Raw genomic sequence first — 20,595 nt, 5'->3', positions numbered from 1 at the left:
CTCTTCCAAGTCACACTCTGACCTGAGCATGACCTTCAAATTTGACTGGCCAGAATTTTCGGCTCTTCACTCAACTGAACGTCATGTGGAGTGCAAAGGGAATTAAGTCACCATCCGTGATTTGGAGACGTACAATAAATGAAGTTTTCATATCAACACTCTTGTCCTGAGACCATAAGCTATAGGAATAAAAGCAGTGGCTGATTGGCAGGAGGCAAAGAGTAGGAATAAATAAAGGGAGCCTTTTCTGGTTGGCTGCCGGTGACTAGTGGTGTTCCACAGGGGTCTGTGTTGTTTATGTTATATGTCAATGATTTGGATGATGGAAATGTTGGCTTTGTTGCAAAGTTTGCACACAATATGAAGATAGGCGGAAGGGCAGGTAGTTTTGAGGAAGTAGAGAGGTTGCAGAAGGCCTTGGGTATATCAGGAGAATGGGCAAAGAAGTGTCAGATGGAATACAATGTCAGGAAGAGTATGGTCATGCACTTTGGTAAAATAAATAAAAGGGTTAACTATTTTCTAAATGGAGAGTAGAATACAAAAACCTGAGGCTCAAAGGGACTTGAGAGTCCTTGTGCCGGATTCTCAAAGTTAATTTGCAGATCGAGTCCGTGGTGAAGAAAGCAAATGTGATGTCAGCATTCATTTCAAGAGGGCTGGAATATAAAAGCAAGGATGTAATGTTGAGGCTTTATAAAGCACTGGTGAGGCCTCACTTAGAGAGTTGTGAGCAGTTTTGGGTCCCTTATCTTAGAAAGAATGGGCTAAAACTGGAGAGGGTTCAAAGGAGGTTCTCAAAAACGGTTCCAGGATTGAGTGGCTCTGGATCTGTATTCGCTAGAATTCAGATGAGTGAGGGGTGACCTCATTGAAACCTTATTGATTGAATGGTGAAAGGCCTCAATAGAGTGATGTGGAAAAGATGTTTCCTGTGGTGGGAGAGCCTAAGACCAGAGAACACAGCCTCAGAATAGAAGGGTGTCTTTTTAGAACAGACATGAGGAGGAATTTCTTTACCCAGAGAGTAATTTGTGGAATTCTTTGCAAGAGGCAGCTGTAGAGGCCTGGTCTTTATGTATATTTAAGGCAAAGGTTGATAGATTCTTGATTGGTCAGGGAGAAGGCAGGAGACTGGGACTGAGAAGTAAATTGGATTAGCCATGATGAAATGGCAGAGCAGACTCGGTGGGCCAAATGGCCTAATTCTGCTCCTATATCTTATGGAGTAGAATCAGGCCATTTGTCCCACTGAATCTGCTGTGCCATTGGATCAGAGATTTGTTTTTGTTCTTCATTTTCCTAGCTTCTTCCTGTACCCATAATCCTATCAATATCTTGACCTCCACAGCCCTCTGTGGCAGTGAGTCACACAGTTTCACCACCTCTGAAGAAATTCTTTCTCAGGTCAGTTTTATTCTGAGACTGTGCCATCGGATCCTAGACTGTCCTACTAATAGAAACATCCTTTCCACATCCACTCCATCTAGGCCTTTCAGTATCTGGTAGATTTCAACGAGATCTTTCTGAACTCCAAGTACAGGCACGGAGGCACAAATGCTCCTCCGATGAACAAAATTAAAATGCTATGATGCGTTCAAGTTCTTTTTCTCCTGAGATTATATTTAAGAAGTTAACATTTAAAGTATCTTGCTGGAATGCAATTAAATTGAGTTGTACTAATGAGGGTGATGTAGTGATTAGAGTTGAGGCTTTCATTGTTAATCTACTCTGTAATAAGGAGAGACAATCTGATGTACTCAGCATACTGTTGTATAGATCAAAAGCTACTAATTAAAATTGTGTAGTCTACTGGTCAAGATACAGCTTGGATGTGTGGTTTAGTATTGATCAAGATGCTGTACAAGTTAAACCTAAAGTCTCAGAGCCTAAGTGGTTAAACTTTGCAAAGCTGAGCCTAGCATGATAAGATGAAGATTTTTGAAGGCCAGTTGGCTATATCAAAGATGAATTAGAGGGGAGTTTCTGTAAGTTTGCAGGCTCCTAACTGGCAATGCTAAATCTGCAGCACCATAAAAGAGGTATATCATCTCTCTAGAATAAGGGAATGAAAGCAAGTTAAAACTGCTGAAAGCAAAGGTCATAGAGTCACAAAGTAACAGAGCGTGGAAACAGGCTCTTGTGTCTTGTCTTATGGTCTTGTAGATATGTATGAAATTGAGGGGGGGCACAGAATGAGTGCACATTACCTTTTTAAGGTGAGAGGTGAACGATTTAAAAGGAACCCGGAGGGAAATTTCTTCATGCAGAAAGGAGTACATTTATGGAATGAGCTGCCAGAGTAAGTGGTTGGGGCAGGTACGATAACATTCAAAAGACATTTATGTAAATGTTTGGATAGGAGGAGTTTAGGGGGATATGGTCAAATTCTAGCAAGTGGGACTAATTTGGTGGGCACCATAGTCAGCATGGATGAGAGGTCATGGATTATTAGTGGCAAAGCGGACCCATATTCTTGAATTCCTGGAAGAGCAGAACAAAATTAGGCCAAACTCATCTGCATTGAGCACTTGTGTAGCTGCAGTACTTATCTCAAACAGCAGGTGGCATTAGCAGCGGTGGAGCTGCCATTAGGATTTGCTGGACAGGGATTAGATCAGACTGGGCAGCAGTAAAATTCGACCATTCTGAAGTAGTCACTGTTAAAGTAATATGCTGAAGCTTTCACCAATTCTCACACCACATTTTGTGTGAGGTGTGCAGCTATTATAATCCATCTGTTTTGATGGTTTGTCCTCATGCAAGAGCAAATGTGAATGGAGATTTGCAGGAGGCCTTGATCCCACTAATAAATAACCTGTCGGAATGAGAGAAGATTAATACGAAAGGAAAAATCAGAATTGGAGATAAATCTCGCCAGTAGTATGAAAACAGATACAAAGACCTTCTACAGCCTTTTTTTCAAAAAGGTTTACAAATAGTTCTGCTGTGGAGCAAGTAATATTGGGAATTAATTATGGAAAGCATGGAGAAGGCAGATGAATAGTATTTTGTCTCGATCTTCACTTTAGCATGTACGAGTAATGTCCCAGAAATTGCTGGCCGTTGGGAATTAGTAGGGAGCGAGGAATTCTGGAGAACTGAGCAAATTATTGGAGCTGCAGAGTTACCAATCCCCAGGCTCTATGCTCTTCATGCCAGGATCTTCATAGAAATGGCTAGAGGGGTAGTTGATGTGTGAGCTTTAAAATTTTCTGAATTCCCTTGTATTTAGGAAAGGTTACATTAAGATAGAAAATGCAATTCCTTTATTCAGGAAGGGAAGGAGGCAGAAGGTAAGAAACTGCAGGTTAGTTAGCTTAACATCAGTCATAAGGAAATTGTTTAAGCTATTATTTAAGATGCTGTAGCAGAGCACTTAGGAAAAAATCAAGGTAATTGAGCTGTGTCAGCATGGCTTTATGAAAGGGAAATTGTGTTTCACTAAAAGAACGTTATTTAAAGAAGTATCATGTTATGAATAAAAGGAAATGATGGATGTGCTGTACTATATAGTATAAAATAAAAGTTTGTGATAAAGGAGACACAGATGGATGAATGGCTGGCTTACAGGCGTCAATGCATCTTTTTTTTCTCTTCAGCCCACATGCATAAGAGTGTTGCACTGCAGGAAATGGAGCTAAGTTCTTGACTTTTTTACACTTTGTATAAATGACTTTGGGTGGTGAGGTGGAGATACGTCTCTATCAAAGGCTATCTTCCCTCCACTACCCTGCAGGTTACCCTTGGACGAGGTGTGGCACCTGCTTAGCCCCCCCAATCAGGGTCATTTGAAGCCATGAGAGCAGGTGGGGGCTACAAAGAGTCTGCAGAGTGACATAGATAGGTTAAGTGAGTGGGTAAGGGTCTGGCAGATAGAGTACAATGTTGGTAAATGCGAGGTCATCCACTTTGAAGTCCTGCTTGGTGGCGCAATAATATCAGTGCCGGACTCCGGAGTGGAGGTTCCCGAGTTCGAATCCAAGTCGGGTTGAGCATTGAGCTAACAACTCGGCCTCATAAAAACAAGGATAGCTTGCTACAGAACCACTGTCATGACGGTGCCCCGATAACTCCACTGCCGAGTTAAGGGGCTATTCTTCTTCTTCTTCTACTTTGGAAGGAAAAATGGAAAATCAGATTATTTAAATGGCAAAAGACTGCAGCATGCTTCTGTGCAGAGGAACTTGGGAGTGCTTGTGCATGAATCACAAAAGGTTGGTTTGCAGGTGCAGCAGGCTATCAAGAAGGCAAATGGGATGTTGGCCTTCATTGCTAGATGAATTGCATTTAAGAGCAGGGAGGTTATGCTGCAACTGTACAGGGTAACTGTGAGACTGCACCTGGAGGACTGTGTGCAGTTCTGGCCTCCATACTTGAGGAAGGATAGACTGGCTTTGGAGGCAGTTGCAGAGGAGGTTCACCAGGTTGATTCCAGAAATGAGAGGGCTAGACTATGAAGAGAGATGGAGTTGCCTGAGACTGTACTCGCTAGAATTCAGAAGAATGAGAGGAGATCTTATAGAAACATATAAAATTATGGAAGGGATAGATAATATAGAGGCAGGAAAGTTGTTTCCACTGGTAGGTGAGACCAGAACTAGGGGAGGGGACATAGCCTCAAGATTCGGGGGAGTAGATTTAGGACGGAGATGAGGAGGAGCTGTTTTTCCAGAGAGTGATAAATCAATGGAATTCTCTGCCCAATGAAGCAGAGGATGCTACCTCAGTAAATATATTTAAGACAAAGTTGGTTAGATTTTTGCATAGTAGGAGAAATTGAGGGTTATGAGGAAAAGGCAGGTAGGTGGAGATGAGACCATGGTCAGATCAGCCATGACCTTATTGAATGGCGGAGCAGGCTCACTGGGCCAGATGGCCGACTCCTGCTCCTATTTCTTATGTTCCTACGTTCTTGTGGATGGTTATATGAGCAGCAGGTGTATATCACAAGTACTGGTTATGTGACCACTGGCATCATGCAGACAATCTCTGAAGAGTATTAATAATAGCTGGGTCACCCATCGTGTAAAGGCACTGCCCAGAAGAAGGCAATAGCAAGCTGCTTCTGAGTATATTTTTTAAAAAGCCAAGACCAATCATTGTAATGAAACCATGGTCGCCCATGTCATTTTGAAACGGCGCATAACGATGATGGTAAATAACTTGGATGAAGGCATTTTCTGGCGATAGAAAGATGGATAGGACAGTTGTAACAAGGAGAAAAGGCTTACAGGGATATAACAAGGTGAAGCAAAGATTAGGCAAATAGATTTCAATGTGGGAAAATGTGTAATTGTCTTTTTTGGTGGGTGAAATTAAACATTAATGTATTATCTCAATGGTAAGGTTTTGCATAATTCTGAGATGCAGTGAGATCTGGGTGTCCAGGTTTGAAATTTGTTAAAAGGCGAATAAGCCTGAAGTGTGAGTAATTAGGATTCCTAAGGACATCAGCAGTTTATTGCTTCAAGCCTTTGTGCTTTAGTTGTGGGATAGTGGCAATCGTGCCAGTTAGTTCCATCCTGTTCAGGTATTGATCGTAGTTGTTGCCCTGGCTGTAGGCTTGCCAGTAAATCCACCAATAAACCCAAAAAGAATAGGCCTGAGAACTAGGAGTGCTGTGGAGTCTGTAGCTGCAAGCTACTTCTCTTTCACTGCTAATGTGCACAGAGCTCTTGTTGACTTATGAGCAATGATGAGGAGGTTTTAAAGTTAGTACAGGAGCACTGGGCATTGCGTTTCTGTTGTTGCTACAGCTTGCTTCCTAGTTTTTGTCTCTTGGGCAGTACCGCAGTAGTAAAAGGGCAATTTTACACCATTCTAAATGTTTTAGAATTGTTTTTAATCAATGTTTAACCAGTCTGAAGGATTCTGCAAGTAGTGGTATCTGCTCTTGTACATCTTGCAAAATATTTGTACACTTTGTCCCTTTGGCTCATTTCGAACTGTTCTTGTAATTCAGCAGTGTTAGACCTTTGCTGCACTGCCAAGTTGAATGATATTACTTCCAGTCCTCTAAAATTTAATTTTAAAGTGCGTTATTGAAAAAGGCAGAGTACATACTGAAATATAATTGAGGACTTGGATCTCTTTTGAATACTTAACAAATTACAAGAATACTTTGTTGAGATGGGATTAATAACAAGACCTTTTGCTCAACTGCTATTGCTTTACCCAACTTTGCTCTTTTCCCTCTAAATTGCAAGACACCCCTGCTTCTAATTGCTGTCACCACATATGCATCCTCACTGTTAAAAGTTAAGACCAAATCTAATCATTGCAAATCCACGTAGTAATGTTTCCTTCTGACTTTGTGTAGGCCATTGAAACTCAAGCTTGGTGCTATTTATTACTTTTTTTAAATTGAAATAGTTTAATTCTCCCAAGATTTTCTAAGCCATACTCAGTGCATTTTGGCTTTTTCCTCTTTATTTTCAGTAGAGAGAATAGTGTCCTGGTTTCCTGCTGACTCCTTGTGTTTTTTACATATTGTCTGTCATCATCTCAAAAATAAAGCTGGAAAATTATCACAAAATCAAATGGAAAGTAAGAATGGGAATAGATTGATATAATTAGTGGGAGAAGAAAGGCATAGCTCAAACTACTGATGAAATTTTGGAAGTGAATAACTATCTTGGACTTTATTTTTTTTCCTTGGATAGTGAAATTTTTGCAAGTACTTGATAGCTGATTGAGTTTGCTGCAGAAATGACATGAATTTTGGAGTGCAAGTTTGATTGGGTAGGAACGTACCCAGATATCTGTTCCTGATACCTCAGTGCTTGCCAAACTTTACAATGTTTCCTCAAAGATGTTCCTAAATTTTGCCTGAAACAACCATTGCATAGCTGTCGTGTCTAGTAGTTGTCCTAGTGCTGCTTGTTTTTGCACTACATGATCCGGTAACTTTTCCCTCCCTAATTTGTCCTTAGGTGGCTGGACTGACGCTGCTGGCTGTAGGTGTTTACTCAGCTAGGAATGCTACAGGAGTTGCCGGGCGGTACATTGAGGCTCGGCTGGGAAAGCCCTCCTTGGTTCGCGACACCTCCCGCATTACGTTAGTGGAAGCGCTGAAACATCCGATCAAGGTAGGACAGCTTGTGGTGGTTTAGAAGGTATGGTGATCTTTCCCAAATAGAAGCCCTAGTGATTATACTACAGAGTGTATCTGAATTTGGGGGTCTGTCTGCATGGTGAAGTTCAGCTTCTGCAGTCATTCCTGCCTGGTCAGAGTTCTCCATCTAGCTCCTGTTTGCTCTTGTGGGTAAAGGGCGATTCATCAATGTAATTTTAGACTTCAAAGAAACTTCATTTGTGTGGCTCCTTTGGCATTATTGCTGGGATGTTGCATTGCTTTTTATAATGGGTAAAGCTCTGTTTTTAGGAGTGTAAAGTGATAAGCTCTTTAAAGAAGTTTTATTTGTCAGAGGTACATGAACCATGCTGTGAAATGCATTGTTTGTGCCAAATCAGGTCGGAGAGGGTTGTGCTGGGACTAGGGACAAGTGTGGCCGTGCTTCCAGTGCCAGCATAGCCTGCCTACGGTTTACCAACACAAATCCTAACTCCTTGTCTTTGGAACTTGGGAAGAAACTGCAGCATTGGAATAAATCCACATAGTCACAGGGAAAACATTGTTGCTGTTACTGTGAAATGTGACGAGTATCTTGTGCGTAAATTCCCTCGTGAAGCAGTGTTATAATAACCAGATGTATTGGTTTAGTGTTGTTTTGATTAAGGGAAAGTTATAGCCTGGACACCATTCATATCCCCCTATGGCATTGAAAAGGAAGCTAGTACATACTCGAAAGTGTGGAGGAAAGAAAATTATAGGGCTTCAGGGAAAAGACAGGGAAGTGAAACTGTCTTAATTGCTCTTGCATAAAGTAAGCAGTCTGCGATTCTGTTCCTCGGCATAATGCTGAAGCTTTTTCATGATTGCCCGACTCTGTTTTAAAATCTAGTCAGATTTATTTATCATATGTACATCAAAACTTATAGTGAAATACACTAACAGCCAACACACCCAAGGATGCACTGGGGAACAAGCCCGCAAGTGTAGCCACACATTCTGGCACCAACATAGCATGCCCACAATGTTCAGCAGAACACAGACACAAAGTGCAACGTACCAAGCCACAAGAGCAAAGCCCTTTCCTCACACCCAATCACCCACATACACAGATCTCTAACTCCAGGACAGGCTGTCTCTTCAGCCTCTGGCCTCTAAAAGACAAGTGGATTCACTAATATTGGGCCTTCAACTTCCTCAGTGAACGCGCAGAGATTCGCAGCCTTCGACTCTGGCCATCGGGCCTCGACTTCCAGATTTCCAATTGACCTTTTGGGTTTTGATCTTCAGTATCAACCCAGGATTTGCCAGTGACAATGATGCCATGATGGAATAGCGGAGCAGATTCAATGGGCTGAATGGCCTAATATTACTCCTGTGCCTTATGAAATCCAAGCCTCGAGCTCCCAACCTGCTGGTGACAGGAAATCGAACGCTAGATCTCGAACCCCGGTCTCGCAATTCGTGCATCGACAAAAAACAACAAAGTCGGCACTGCGACATCAACAGACGCTAGAAGAGTTGAATGTTGAATGTCAACTTGAGTTTTTGTGCTGACTCTAAAAAGAATACATTGGTAACTTGCATCAGTAGCTGCTTCCACTCTTAAATAATGGGGAAGTTAAATGCACATCAACAGTAGAACTGGAATTGGCTGATGGTCTTGAGCACTAGAACCACTTTAAGTGAAATAAAACTCTTCTTTATAGAATTGTATATTATGCATTTAGCTTAGCTGAGTGACATATTTAGAATCTCTACATACTGCAATTTTCAAAAATTATGTTTGCATTTAGTAATTCTCAGGCAATCTGTTATCCTCACAGTGGTTAAAATGAACAGTTGGAAGTGGAGTATTTCCTAGGAACGACATTGATGCATAGACTGAGAGTTCAGGAGTTACTAATGTATGTAGGTTGGTAAATGGTGAGATGTGCTTAGCTTTTCAACAATGGAACATCTTGGCTTATGAAAACCGCTATATTTAACTCTGTGTCGGGATGCTATTTATTGACAACACCATCATTCCCACAGTCCTGATCGAAAAGCTACAGAACCTGGGTCTCTGTACCTCCCTCTGCAGCTGGATCCTCGACTTCCTAACTAAAAAGATCGCAGTCTGTGCAGATTGGTAATAATATCTCCACCTCGCTAACAATCAACATTGGTGCACTTGTGGGATGTGTGTTTAGCCCACTGCTCGACTCTCTCTGCACCCACGACTGCTTGGCTAGGCACAGCTCAAATACCGTCTATAAACTTGCTGATGATGCAACCATTCTTGGTAGAATATCATTTGGTGTTAAGAGGGCGTACAGGAACAAGCTATACCAGCTAGTTGAGTGGTGTCGCAGCAACAACCTGGCACTCAACCTGATTGTGGGCTTCAGAAAGGGTAAGACGATGGAACATAAACCAATCCTCAAAGAGATCAGAGGTGGAAAGAGTGAGCAAGTTCAAGTTTGTCGGTGTTAATGTCTCTGGGGGGCCTAACCAGGTCCCAACATATTGACGTAACTATAAAGAAGCAAGACAGCAGCTGTATTTCGGTAGGAGTTTGAGGAGATTTGTATATCATCTAAAATACTTAAAATTTTGTACCGATGTACTGTGGAGAGCATTCTGACTGACTGCATCACCGCCTGGTATGAGAGGGGTGTGCTTTTACACAGAATCAAAGTAAGCTGCAGAGAGTTGTAAAATTAGTCAGCTCCATCATGGGCTCTAGCCTCCGTAGTATCCAAGACATCTCCAAGGAGCAGTGCCTCACAAAGGCGGCGTCGATTATTAAGGACCCCCATCACCCAAGACATGCCCTCTTCTCATTATTACCATCAGGAAGGTACAGAAGCCTGAATTCACACAGTCAGTGATATAGAAACATTCAGATTCTTCCTCCGATTTCTGAATGGTCACTGAACCCATGAACACTACCTCACTATATTTTTTAATTCTGTTTTTGCACTACTTATTTAATACGTGTGTGTGTGTGTGTGTGTGTGTGAGAAACAACACCTTATAAACCGGCTGGGTAGCCTCCAACCTGATGGCATGAACATTGACTTCTCTAACTTCCGTTAATGCCCCTCCTCCCTTTCTTACCCCATCCCTGACATATTTAGTTGTTTGCCTGTTCTCCATCTCTCTCTGGTGCTCCCCCCCGCCTTTCTTTCTCTTGAGGCCTCCCGTCCCATGATCCTTTCCCTTCTCCAGCTCTGTATCACTTTCGCCAATCACCTTTCCAGCTCTTAGCTTCATCCCACCCCCTCCAGTCTTTTATCATTTCGCATTTCCCCCTTCCCCCCTCCCCCACTACTTTCAAATCTCTTACTATCTTTCCTTTCGGTTAGTCCTGACGAAGGGTCTCGGCCCGAAACGTCGACAGTGCTTCTCCCTATAGATGCTGCCTGGCCTGCTGTGTTCTACCAGCATTTTGTGTGTGTTGTTGATACTTGATGTAATTCAGTTCATTTTTCTATATTTATCGTGTATTTCATTGTACTGCTGCTGCATAGTTAACAAATTTCATGACATATGCCAGTGATATTAAACCTGATTCTGTTTCTTGGAAGTTTATATGCTGTGTTGAAATTACCTTTGCAAACCCAAACATATTCTCCTGTTTCTATAGGTTAATGTAAGGGGGGATTTGCGTATTCCCTTTGCAATTTGATTTTTACTGAAGCATTTCGTGTGGGTGTGATTTTTAAATAAAAACACTTTGAAGGCTAATCGGAAACTTTTCCCCGCAGGTTGGTAAACGTTTGATGAGCAAGCCACAGGATGCACTGGAAGGAGTAGTGCTGAGTGTGAGTAACTGCATTTCTGCTCAGTTTCCACCCCACCCGCTCCCCGCATTCATCTTGTTGCCTGTAGACATTCTTTTCATATTCTCATTTCTGTTTGTAGCCAAGCTTAGAGGAACGTGTTAGAGATATTGCCATAGCAACCAGAAACACCAAGAGTAACAAGGGACTATACCGAAATATCCTCATGTATGGACCTCCGGGTACAGGGAAGACCCTTTTTGCTAAGGTAAACCATTCCCATCGATTCTGTGCATGTTGTGATGTCTAGGAGAGCATTTATCTGGGGTTATTTGGCTTCTACAAAGGAGCTACTGAATGTTTAATGTGTAGCTCTCAATCCAGCCCTTTAGCTGTAGATTTTGAGTCATCATCGACTCATAGAGACCTTATGGATCGTGGAGTTGTCGTGGCAAGATACAGAAGTAGATTGCCAGGCGTTCCGAGCGGATGCTGCTGCTCGGGTTGGGACCTGGCCGGATTCGAACTCGGGACCATCTGCCTCGTGCTGATGCCACCACACCACCGGCCAGCCCCAGGTATAGATTACCGGTTGGGAAATAAAATTGCCTTGATTAAATTCCTCTCTTCCACGTCCCCTCCCCGTCCCTCTCGTACACCCTTCAGCTGAAAATCACGGCAAGCCTGCTAAAAGCAATGCTGGTTGCCAGGTGAGGTCAGTGAATCTGTCCTTGTGACTATCCTTGAAATTCAAATTAAATCTACTGTTTAATTTTGGGCTGTAGAAGTAAATACAGTGATGCCTTCAAAACACTATAGTTAATGTAATATTTTGTTTTACTGCTTTTTTTTTCTCCTCTTCCGTCTGTTAGTAATTATTGTTTGTATTCTTGGATTTGTATGTTACTGGCAAGGTTAGTGTTTATTCATATCCCTACCTTACTCTTGTGAATAACAAGAACAACTTGTTTCTAAATAGCACCTTTTAATGTATCAGAATGTCCTAAAATGCTGTACGGGTGGATTTTTTTTTAAAAAGAGAGATTTTAGGAAAAAAATAAAAACACAAAACTCTGGCAGAACTCAGCAGGCCAGACAGCATCTCTGGGAGGAGGTAGTGACGACGTTTCGGGCCGAAACCCTTCATCAGAAGTGAGGATTTTAGGAAAATAAGATCAAGATTTTACTCAGTGCCTTAAAGAAAAGAAGACATTTTGGAAGCTGCCCGTAAATTCAAGGGTAATCAAGAGGCCAGAATTGGAAGAATTCTTGGATATCTTGGAGGGGGAGGAGGATGTTGTTCTTGGGGGGGGGGGAGTGGAATGTAAGAGGGAGTATTATGAAAATGTAGATTATAAGTGGGGTCAGGCCAACAAGTAATGGCAAGATTTGAAAAACTAAGGTGAGGATTTCAAAAATTGAGTCTTTAAGTCATTAGGCAGAGGTTGAATAGGACTGGGGTATGTTAGGAGAAGCTGAAGGAGTTTTGAATAACTTCAAATTTATGTGTTAGATTGAGTAGCGGCTTGGCAAATGTGTATTGTATAACTTAAAGGTGGTAATAAGAGCTGCTTACTTGGACTGTTATGGTGTTCCTACACTTAGACAGTAGGAAGTTCCAACATTTAGATACAGTGACATCAAAAGAATACCAATATGTTTCTAATACAGAATAGTGTGCTGTTTCAATGTGCATGTGTCCTTTTCAAGTCAATAAGAAATTGCAGATTCGATGGGCTTTGTCAAGGTATCCTTGAAGTGTTTTTGCAGGCATCCTACAACTGATACAGATAAATGTATCCCTGGTAAAACGAGTGAGTATTTGGGCTCATTTGTTGAACTGCTTAGTTCGAGGTGACGTTGAGTTCTTGAACAGTGTTGGAATGGCACGCATGTAGTCGAGGGGGTATAGTGTATCATCGTCCTGATTTGAGTTTGATATATGGTGGAAAGGCTTTTGGGATTGGGTTGAGTCAGTAACCACTGTATATTGTTAGGCTGGCAGGAAGGTTGATGGTAACTTTCAGAACATTAATGTGCAAGATTTTGATTTAGTTTGAAATGAGCATTGCTTGGTACTTGTGTAACACAGAAGTTCTTTGGCATTTACCAATACAGTTAGATGTTGTCCAAGATTTTGGGCGCCAATGTGAGCATGGCTACTCTTGTCTGAGGAGCTGCAAGTGGAAATGAACACTGCAAACATTAGCAAGTATCTTCAATTTTAACATTACATTAAAGTACGGCAGAATTGTGTTTACTTGTTGCCCTGAGGAACTTCACAATCGAATAATGATAATGTAGTATTGATGAATGCTGAAGTTTGATGTACAGCCTGATTCAGTAAAGGGCAAAAGAACAATTATAAGTTATTTAGGTGGTATTGACTGAAGGGATAGTATTGACCAATTACCATTGTTGACTTTGGTTTTCACTACATCTGAGGCTACATGGGAATTGTGTAGCCTCTGTTGTAATGAGAACAAGCCTCGGTCGGGCTTGCCTGCTGCTGCAGACCAGGTGAGAGACGTGGAGGCGTTACGGCAAGGGTGAGCTCAGCTGAGGCCCTCCCCGTTCGTGCAGTGGAATGGAATGACAGGCTGGATTGCGTGTGTCTGTATACTGACGGGAGACTGTACCATCAATTACTGGACATTGTCACTCAGGGTCTTTGACTGCATTTTTTTTTGAGAAAATATTCTTCTTTGCTCGATATTTTGAATTATGTTACTCACTATTTTTGAATGTTTGCTTGCAATTTTGAATGCTTTGAACCTTGGCTCCTGAGGAAAGCTGTCTCGTTCAGCTGTATCTGTGTATGGTTGGATGATAGTTAAACTTGATTTGATGTTGATTGATTAGATTTGCATATAGCTATAAATAGGTGATCACATTTTAACGTGTCATCCAAATAGATGACAGTTACCACATTAATCTTAGTAACAGCTAGTCTGCTAAGACATGAGTCACTCAAATGATAAAATGTAATGAATTTGACCAACCTCCTGTGAGTGTACTTGTTGCCTCCTACTAGTTTTGCTCTCTCTTGGGTACATTGAAGGTTTGGTTGAGAAAAGAGATTCAATTTCAAGAGTACTAAAGGAGATATGTACAGAGCAAAAGATCCACTGTTGGAAGAACTCAGTGGGTCAAGCAGCAACTGTGGAGGTAAAAGGATAGGCACGAGCCTACATCAGGGTGTAGGGAGGAGATAGCTAGTATGTAGAAGTGAGAGCGGGGTGCGACGCAGGCTGTAGCGATGGGCGAGACTATTTGCAGATAGAGCACATGGGGAGGGCGTATGGAAAGTGTGCCAAAGGAGAGTGCAAGGTAGATAGGGATGTGGTTAATGGGCAGATGAAAGCGGGTGAGGAAGGGTAATGAGTCTAGGTGATGGGAGGTGGTGTAGAAATGGTGAACAAAGAGGGAGAGACTCTGGGACAGGAGCATGGGTGGGAGGATACCTGAAGCTGGAAGTTTCAATATTCATGCAATCCAAAGCAGAACATAAAAGAGATTTTTGTTTGCTGTTTACACGGTAGCGAGTGAGAACAAATAGTGATGTCACCTGCCATAAAAGCCTATGTAGCAAGCAAGCCCACATCCTATCTTTTTTAAAACTAAATTAAAAGGTTGGCGATGAGTAAATGAATTTGGAAAAAAAAGATGAAAATGGTGTCTGCTGCAGACAGAATACAATACAATAAACATGATGAATTTACAGCCAGGCAGAATGTTTTCTAATCAGATCCCTGCAGCGGTTACAGAAGCAGTGAAATGATATTTTAATTTCTGCTGCTGTAGATTGTGTATTTTGATTGCTGTAGTGAGTCAGAAGTGTCCCTATGGCATTTTGCATTCTCAGTACCTTGAGCTGGTAACTTTCTCGATGTTCCCTCTAATTTTGTTTTACAGCTGCGCAGACCAGCCATTGCTCTGTGCAGGAATTTTTTACTGTCTGGCAACCCCATAGCACTTTAATAAATCGTTATATAAATGAAAATTACAACTGCGTGGCAGCGAAGGCCACGTGCATGGGTGCATTTCAGCTACTGTGCGGCCGCGTACCATAGAGAGAGCTGTGAACTTTATAGAGGACTTAAAAAGAACTGAACAATTTTTTCTATAATAGCACAGTGACTGATGCATTGTGTGTTGGGAAATGGTACAAAATGTTTAAAATATCATTCTCAGTATTTAAAGTTATTGAGCTGTGGATCTGTGATCAGATATGATGTGACAGTGGGAAGGATGAAGTCCAGGAATTTTTGGGTAAAGGTAGGATAGAAAAAAAGACTTGGTGAGACTACTGTTATTTTTAAGGTGGTTTCACTGATATTGTTCAAGTCATGTGTTTGCAGCAAGTATGTTGTTGACCCTGTCTAAATGTGTTTGGTGCAATACTCAAGATACTGGCCACTACTGTGTCTTGACAAGCGATTTACATTTTTTTTAAATTTTAAGATGGTGGGATAATAATTTGGTATGTGATGATATTGCCTGGTTGCATGAGACTCGATTGCAGAATGTGCGCACGCAGTGGGTGATTCGGTAGATGCTCCTGGGTACTTTCATATCAGCTTTGCACCATGCCGAGTTGCCACATTTCCTTCCCAAGGGCAGACATTTAGTAGCATCGCCTGCAAAGTGAACACCAACAGGAATATCTCATCTGCTAGGTTAATGACTACGCCAGCTCCATTTGTGACAGTTTCACAGGATTCCACCACTGTAAATGGCCCAGCTGCTTAATCGCTTCATTTGTGGGGACAAGCATCAACACTTGTAACTGCATCAAAGAAAATTAGCCTTAAATTACAGAGAGTCATGGGGCTATATTTAGAAAGCAGAATTCTTTTTATATAACACTGCAGTGATTCAGTTTGTACCAAAAGTGAATAAGTTGTACTGGGCTTTGAAGCAGAGCCAGAATACAAATGATATTTTACACAACATCATTGATTTACTCTTGATGTAACCAGATCTGTCCAAATACTTGCCTCTGTGTACACATCTGAGCAGCCCCTTCCCGATGTTCGATCTTAAATCACTATTATAATTGAAACTAGAAAGCTCCATTCACGGCAGTAGTGATGCCTCAGCACCTCCATTGTGAGGCCAAAATGCAAAGCTTTTGGAGATTATAAAGGTGGTTTTGACTGCTAATGCGGATGTTAGAATTTATCATAGGAGTACGTCAGAGCCTGAGAATGAGGGATTTTTGGATGTTTGGATGCTAAGTGCCGTGCAGACACTATAAATCGCATTGTCCGTGGAGTATGGATTTTCAGGCAGCTACTTTGAGGTAAAGGCAACATTGTGGTTTTGCATTTAAGGAAAGAAGTCGATTAAATAACATCAGAACAAGTGGTGTTCTACGCCTGTGAGCCGAATCCAGTTCTATGTTGCCTGCATAGTGAAAGGATTAAGCACATCTTATTGGGGCTGTAGTAGAAATGGAGCAGAAAGGATTCAGTGTCATGGACCATGTGAGATCCAGCAATATAATTAGGATCAAAAGGAATTTTGCTGAAGAGGAATGAGTAATTTTTCATTTTTAAAAAAAAAACATACCCTCGATAATCTTTGGGTAATACTGAGCCATATGCATATTGGCTCTACTTTAATGAGAATAGAATTGATTGTGCAGGGAATGGACGCTGGCACTAATACTGAGGACAGCAGAAGCTGTTTCACTGTGATGGTCCTCACTTGGATCTGACTGGAAATCTGTAATTGGGACGGGAAACTTGAGCTATCAAGTCTTTAAAATGTGGGTGGAAGGGGTGTTTTGTTTTAGTTGGGGGAAATTTAGAAAATTCAGGGTGATAGCGTCAAAGACAGATGGACCCGATGCAAAGGCACAAGTACCAAGGACACAATGAAATCATAAAACAACTGATAACTCTTACTCGTTACTCTTTATTCACAGCATGCTATGGGGGAAGTTACAGACTGATCTCCCAAAGAGACAGTCCGGACACTGCCCTCCCCCGAACACAATTCCACACAATTTATAACAGGAAATATTATAATTACATGAGTTAATACAGTTTTAGAATAGTTTCGATACAATTAGATGTAAGATCATCATTGGTTAGTTATAATTATTTTCTGCCAAAGCTAGCCTGGATACAACACTAGTTCCTCATGCTGACACCTCCCCCTACTCTCGAACATTCTACCCCCTACACTATTTAACTATGTCACACCTCAAGATGCTTTGTGTGACCAGAGAATTCCTTATTTGAACCTATATCTAACCTATTAGAGAACAATATCTGGTACGTCATTTGTTGCTGGGTAAGGTTCTGTTTTGGCTGTCCAGCAACATTAACAAGCATAAGGCACCTATAGGGTAATTGATCATTAGCTAATCATTGTCTTTTAATCTATACCTCTATTTACCGATCCGTTTGCTCCATCAGTAGGGCAATGAGTTGTGATCTTTGGTATTTCAGGAATGGGGGGTGCCCAGAAACACAGTGAAATAACTTGGATAAAACTGGAAAATGGCATGACAAAATGGTATAATGTGGGAGAGTGAAGTCATCCACTTTGGTAGAAAAAAGTAGGTATGGTAATTTTATTTAATGGTGAATGATTGAAAGGTGTGGGGTTCAGATGGTGAGTGATTGAAAGGTGTGGGGTTCAGATGGTGAAGGATTGAAAGGTGTGGGGTTCAGATGGTGAATGATTGAAAGGTGTGGGGTTCAGATGGTGAGTGATTGAAAGGTGTGGGGTTCAGATGGTGAAGGATTGAAAGGTGTGGGGTTCAGATGGTGAATGATTGAAAGGTGTGGGGTTCAGATGGTGAATGATTGAAAGGTGTGGGGTTCAGATGGTGAATGAAAGGTGTGGGGTTCAGATGGTGAATGATTGAAAGGTGTGGGGTTCAGATGGTGAATGATTGAAAGGTGTGGGGTTCAGAAGGTGAATGATTGAAAGGTGTGGGGTTCAGATGGTGAATGATTGAAAGGTGTGGGGTTCAGATGGTGAGTGATTGAAAGGTGTGGGGTTCATATGGTGAGTGATTGAAAGGTGTGGGGTTCATATGGTGAGTGATTGAAAGGTGTGGGGTCAGATGGTGATTGAAAGGTGTGGGGTTCAGATGGTGAATGATTTAAAGGTGTGGGGTTCAGATGGTGATTGAAAGGAGTGGGGTTCAGATGGTGAGTGATTGAAAGGTGTGGGGTTCAGATGGTGAGTGATTGAAAGGTGTGGGGTTCAGATGGTGAGTGATTGAAAGGTGTGGGGTTCAGATGGTGAGTGATTGAAAGGTGTGGGGTTCAGATGGTGAAGGATTGAAAGGTGTGGGGTTCAGATGGTGAAGGATTGAAAGGTGTGGGGTTCAGATGGTGAAGGATTGAAAGGTGTGGGGTTCAGATGGTGAATGATTGAAAGGTGTGGGGTTCAGATGGTGAATGATTGAAAGGTGTGGGGTTCAGATGGTGAGTGATTGAAAGGTGTGGGGTTCAGAAGGTGATTGAAAGGTGTGGGGTTCAGATGGTGATTGAAAGGTGTGGGGTTCATATGGTGAATGATTGAAAGGTGTGGGGTTCAGATGGTGAATGATTGAAAGGTGTGGGGTTCAGATGGTGAGAGATTGAAAGGTGTGGGGTTCAGATGGTGAGTGATTGAAAGGTGTGGGGTTCAGATGGTGAGTGATTGAAAGGTGTGGGGTTCAGATGGTGAAGGATTGAAAGGTGTGGGGTTCAGATGGTGAGTGATTGAAAGGTGTGGGGTTCAGATGGTGAGTGATTGAAAGGTGTGGGGTTCAGATGGTGAGTGATTGAAAGGTGTGGGGTTCAGATGGTGAATGATTGAAAGGTGTGGGGTTCAGATGGTGAATGATTGAAAGGTGTGGGGTTCAGATGGTGAATGATTGAAAGGTGTGTGGTGGGGTTCAGATGGTGAGTGATTGAAAGGTGTGGGGTTCAAATGGTGAGTGATTGAAAGGTGTGGGGTTCAGATGGTGAGTGATTGAAAGGTGTGGGGTTCAGATGGTGAGTGATTGAAAGGTGTGGGGTTCAGATGGTGAAGGATTGAAAGGTGTGGGGTTCAGATGGTGAGTGATTGAAAGGTGTGGGGTTCAGATGGTGAGTGATTGAAAGGTGTGGGGTTCAGATGGTGAGTGATTGAAAGGTGTGGGGTTCAGATGGTGAGTGATTGAAAGGTGTGGGGTTCAGATGGTGAATGATTGAAAGGTGTGGGGTTCAGATGGTGAGTGATTGAAAGGTGTGGGGTTCAGATGGTGAATGAAAGGTGTGGGGTTCAGATGGTGAGTGATTGAAAGGTGTGGGGTTCAGATGGTGAAGGATTGAAAGGTGTGGGGTTCAGATGGTGAATGATTGAAAGGTGTGGGGTTCAGGTGGTGAGTGATTGAAAGGTGTGGGGTTCAGATGGTGAATGAAAGGTGTGGGGTTCAGATGGTGAGTGATTGAAAGGTGTGGGGTTCAGATGGTGAGTGATTGAAAGGTGTGGGGTTCAGATGGTGAGTGATTGAAAGGTGTGGGGTTCAGATGGTGAGTGATTGAAAGGTGTGGGGTTCAGATGGTGAATGATTGAAAGGTGTGGGGTTCAGATGGTGAGTGATTGAAAGGTGTGGGGTTCAGATGGTGAGTGATTGAAAGGTGTGGGGTTCAGATGGTGAGTGATTGAAAGGTGTGGGGTTCAGATAGTGAGTGATTGAAAGGTGTGGGGTTCAGATGGTGAGTGATTGAAAGGTGTGGGGTTCAGATGGTGAATGATTGAAAGGTGTGGGGTTCAGATGGTGAATGATTGAAAGGTGTGGGGTTCAGATGGTGAATGATTGAAAGGTGTGGGGTTCAGATGGTGAGTGATTGAAAGGTGTGAGGTTCAGATGGTGAGTGATTGAAAGGTGTGGGGTTCAGATGGTGAGTGATTGAAAGGTGTGGGTTCAGATGGTGATTGAAAGGTGTGGGGTTCATATGGTGAATGATTGAAAAGTGTGGGGTTCAGATGGTGAAGGATTGAAAGGTGTGGGGTTCAGATGGTGAAGGATTGAAAGGTGTGGGGTTCAGATGGTGAATGAAAGGTGTGGGGTTCAGATGGTGAGTGATTGAAAGGTGTGGGGTTCAGATGGTGAGTGATTGAAAGGTGTGGGGTTCAGATGGTGAAGGATTGAAAGGTGTGGGGTTCAGATGGTGAGTGATTGAAAGGTGTGGGGTTCAGATGGTGAGTGATTGAAAGGTGTGGGGTGGGGTTCAGATGGTGAGTGATTGAAAGGTGTGGAGTTCAGATGGTGAGTGATTGAAAGGTGTGGGGTTCAGATGGTGAGTGATTGAAAGGTGTGGGGTTCAGATGGTGAGTGATTGAAAGGTGTGGGGTTCAGATGGTGAATGATTGAAAGGTGTGGGGTTCAGATGGTGAGTGATTGAAAGGTGTGGGGTTCAGATGGTGAGTGATTGAAAGGTGTGGGGTTCAGATGGTGAAGGATTGAAAGGTTTGGGGTTCAGATGGTGAATGATTGAAAGGTGTGGGGTTCTTATGGTGAGTGATTGAAAGGTGTGGGGTGGGGTTCAGATGGTGAGTGATTGAAAGGTGTGGGGTTCAGATGGTGAATGATTGAAAGGTGTGGGGTTCAGATGGTGAATGATTGAAAGGTGTGGGGTTCAGATGGTTAAGGATTGAAAGGTGTGGGGTTCAGATGGTGATTGAAAGGTGTGGGGTTCAGATGGTGAGTGATTGAAAGGTGTGGGGTTCAGATGGTGAAGGATTGAAAGGTGTGGG

General features: G+C 42.4%; 1 protein-coding gene across 1 annotated transcript in view; it reads left to right on the top strand.

Moving 5' to 3' along the window:
• Positions 1 to 20,595, top strand: part of atad3 (ATPase family AAA domain containing 3) — a 101,489-nt gene that overhangs the window by 22,555 nt on the left and 58,339 nt on the right. Inside the window, 3 exon segments of the mRNA XM_059951614.1 lie at positions 6,936 to 7,091; positions 10,828 to 10,884; positions 10,985 to 11,110. Coding sequence (XP_059807597.1) covers positions 6,936 to 7,091; positions 10,828 to 10,884; positions 10,985 to 11,110 — 339 coding nt within the window.

The sequence above is a fragment of the Hypanus sabinus genome, chromosome 27 (assembly GCF_030144855.1).
Source record: "Hypanus sabinus isolate sHypSab1 chromosome 27, sHypSab1.hap1, whole genome shotgun sequence".
Lineage (NCBI taxonomy): Eukaryota > Metazoa > Chordata > Chondrichthyes > Myliobatiformes > Dasyatidae > Hypanus > Hypanus sabinus.
The sequence above is the reverse complement of the archived record's forward strand: the minus strand, read 5'-3'. Positions and strand labels throughout refer to the sequence as shown.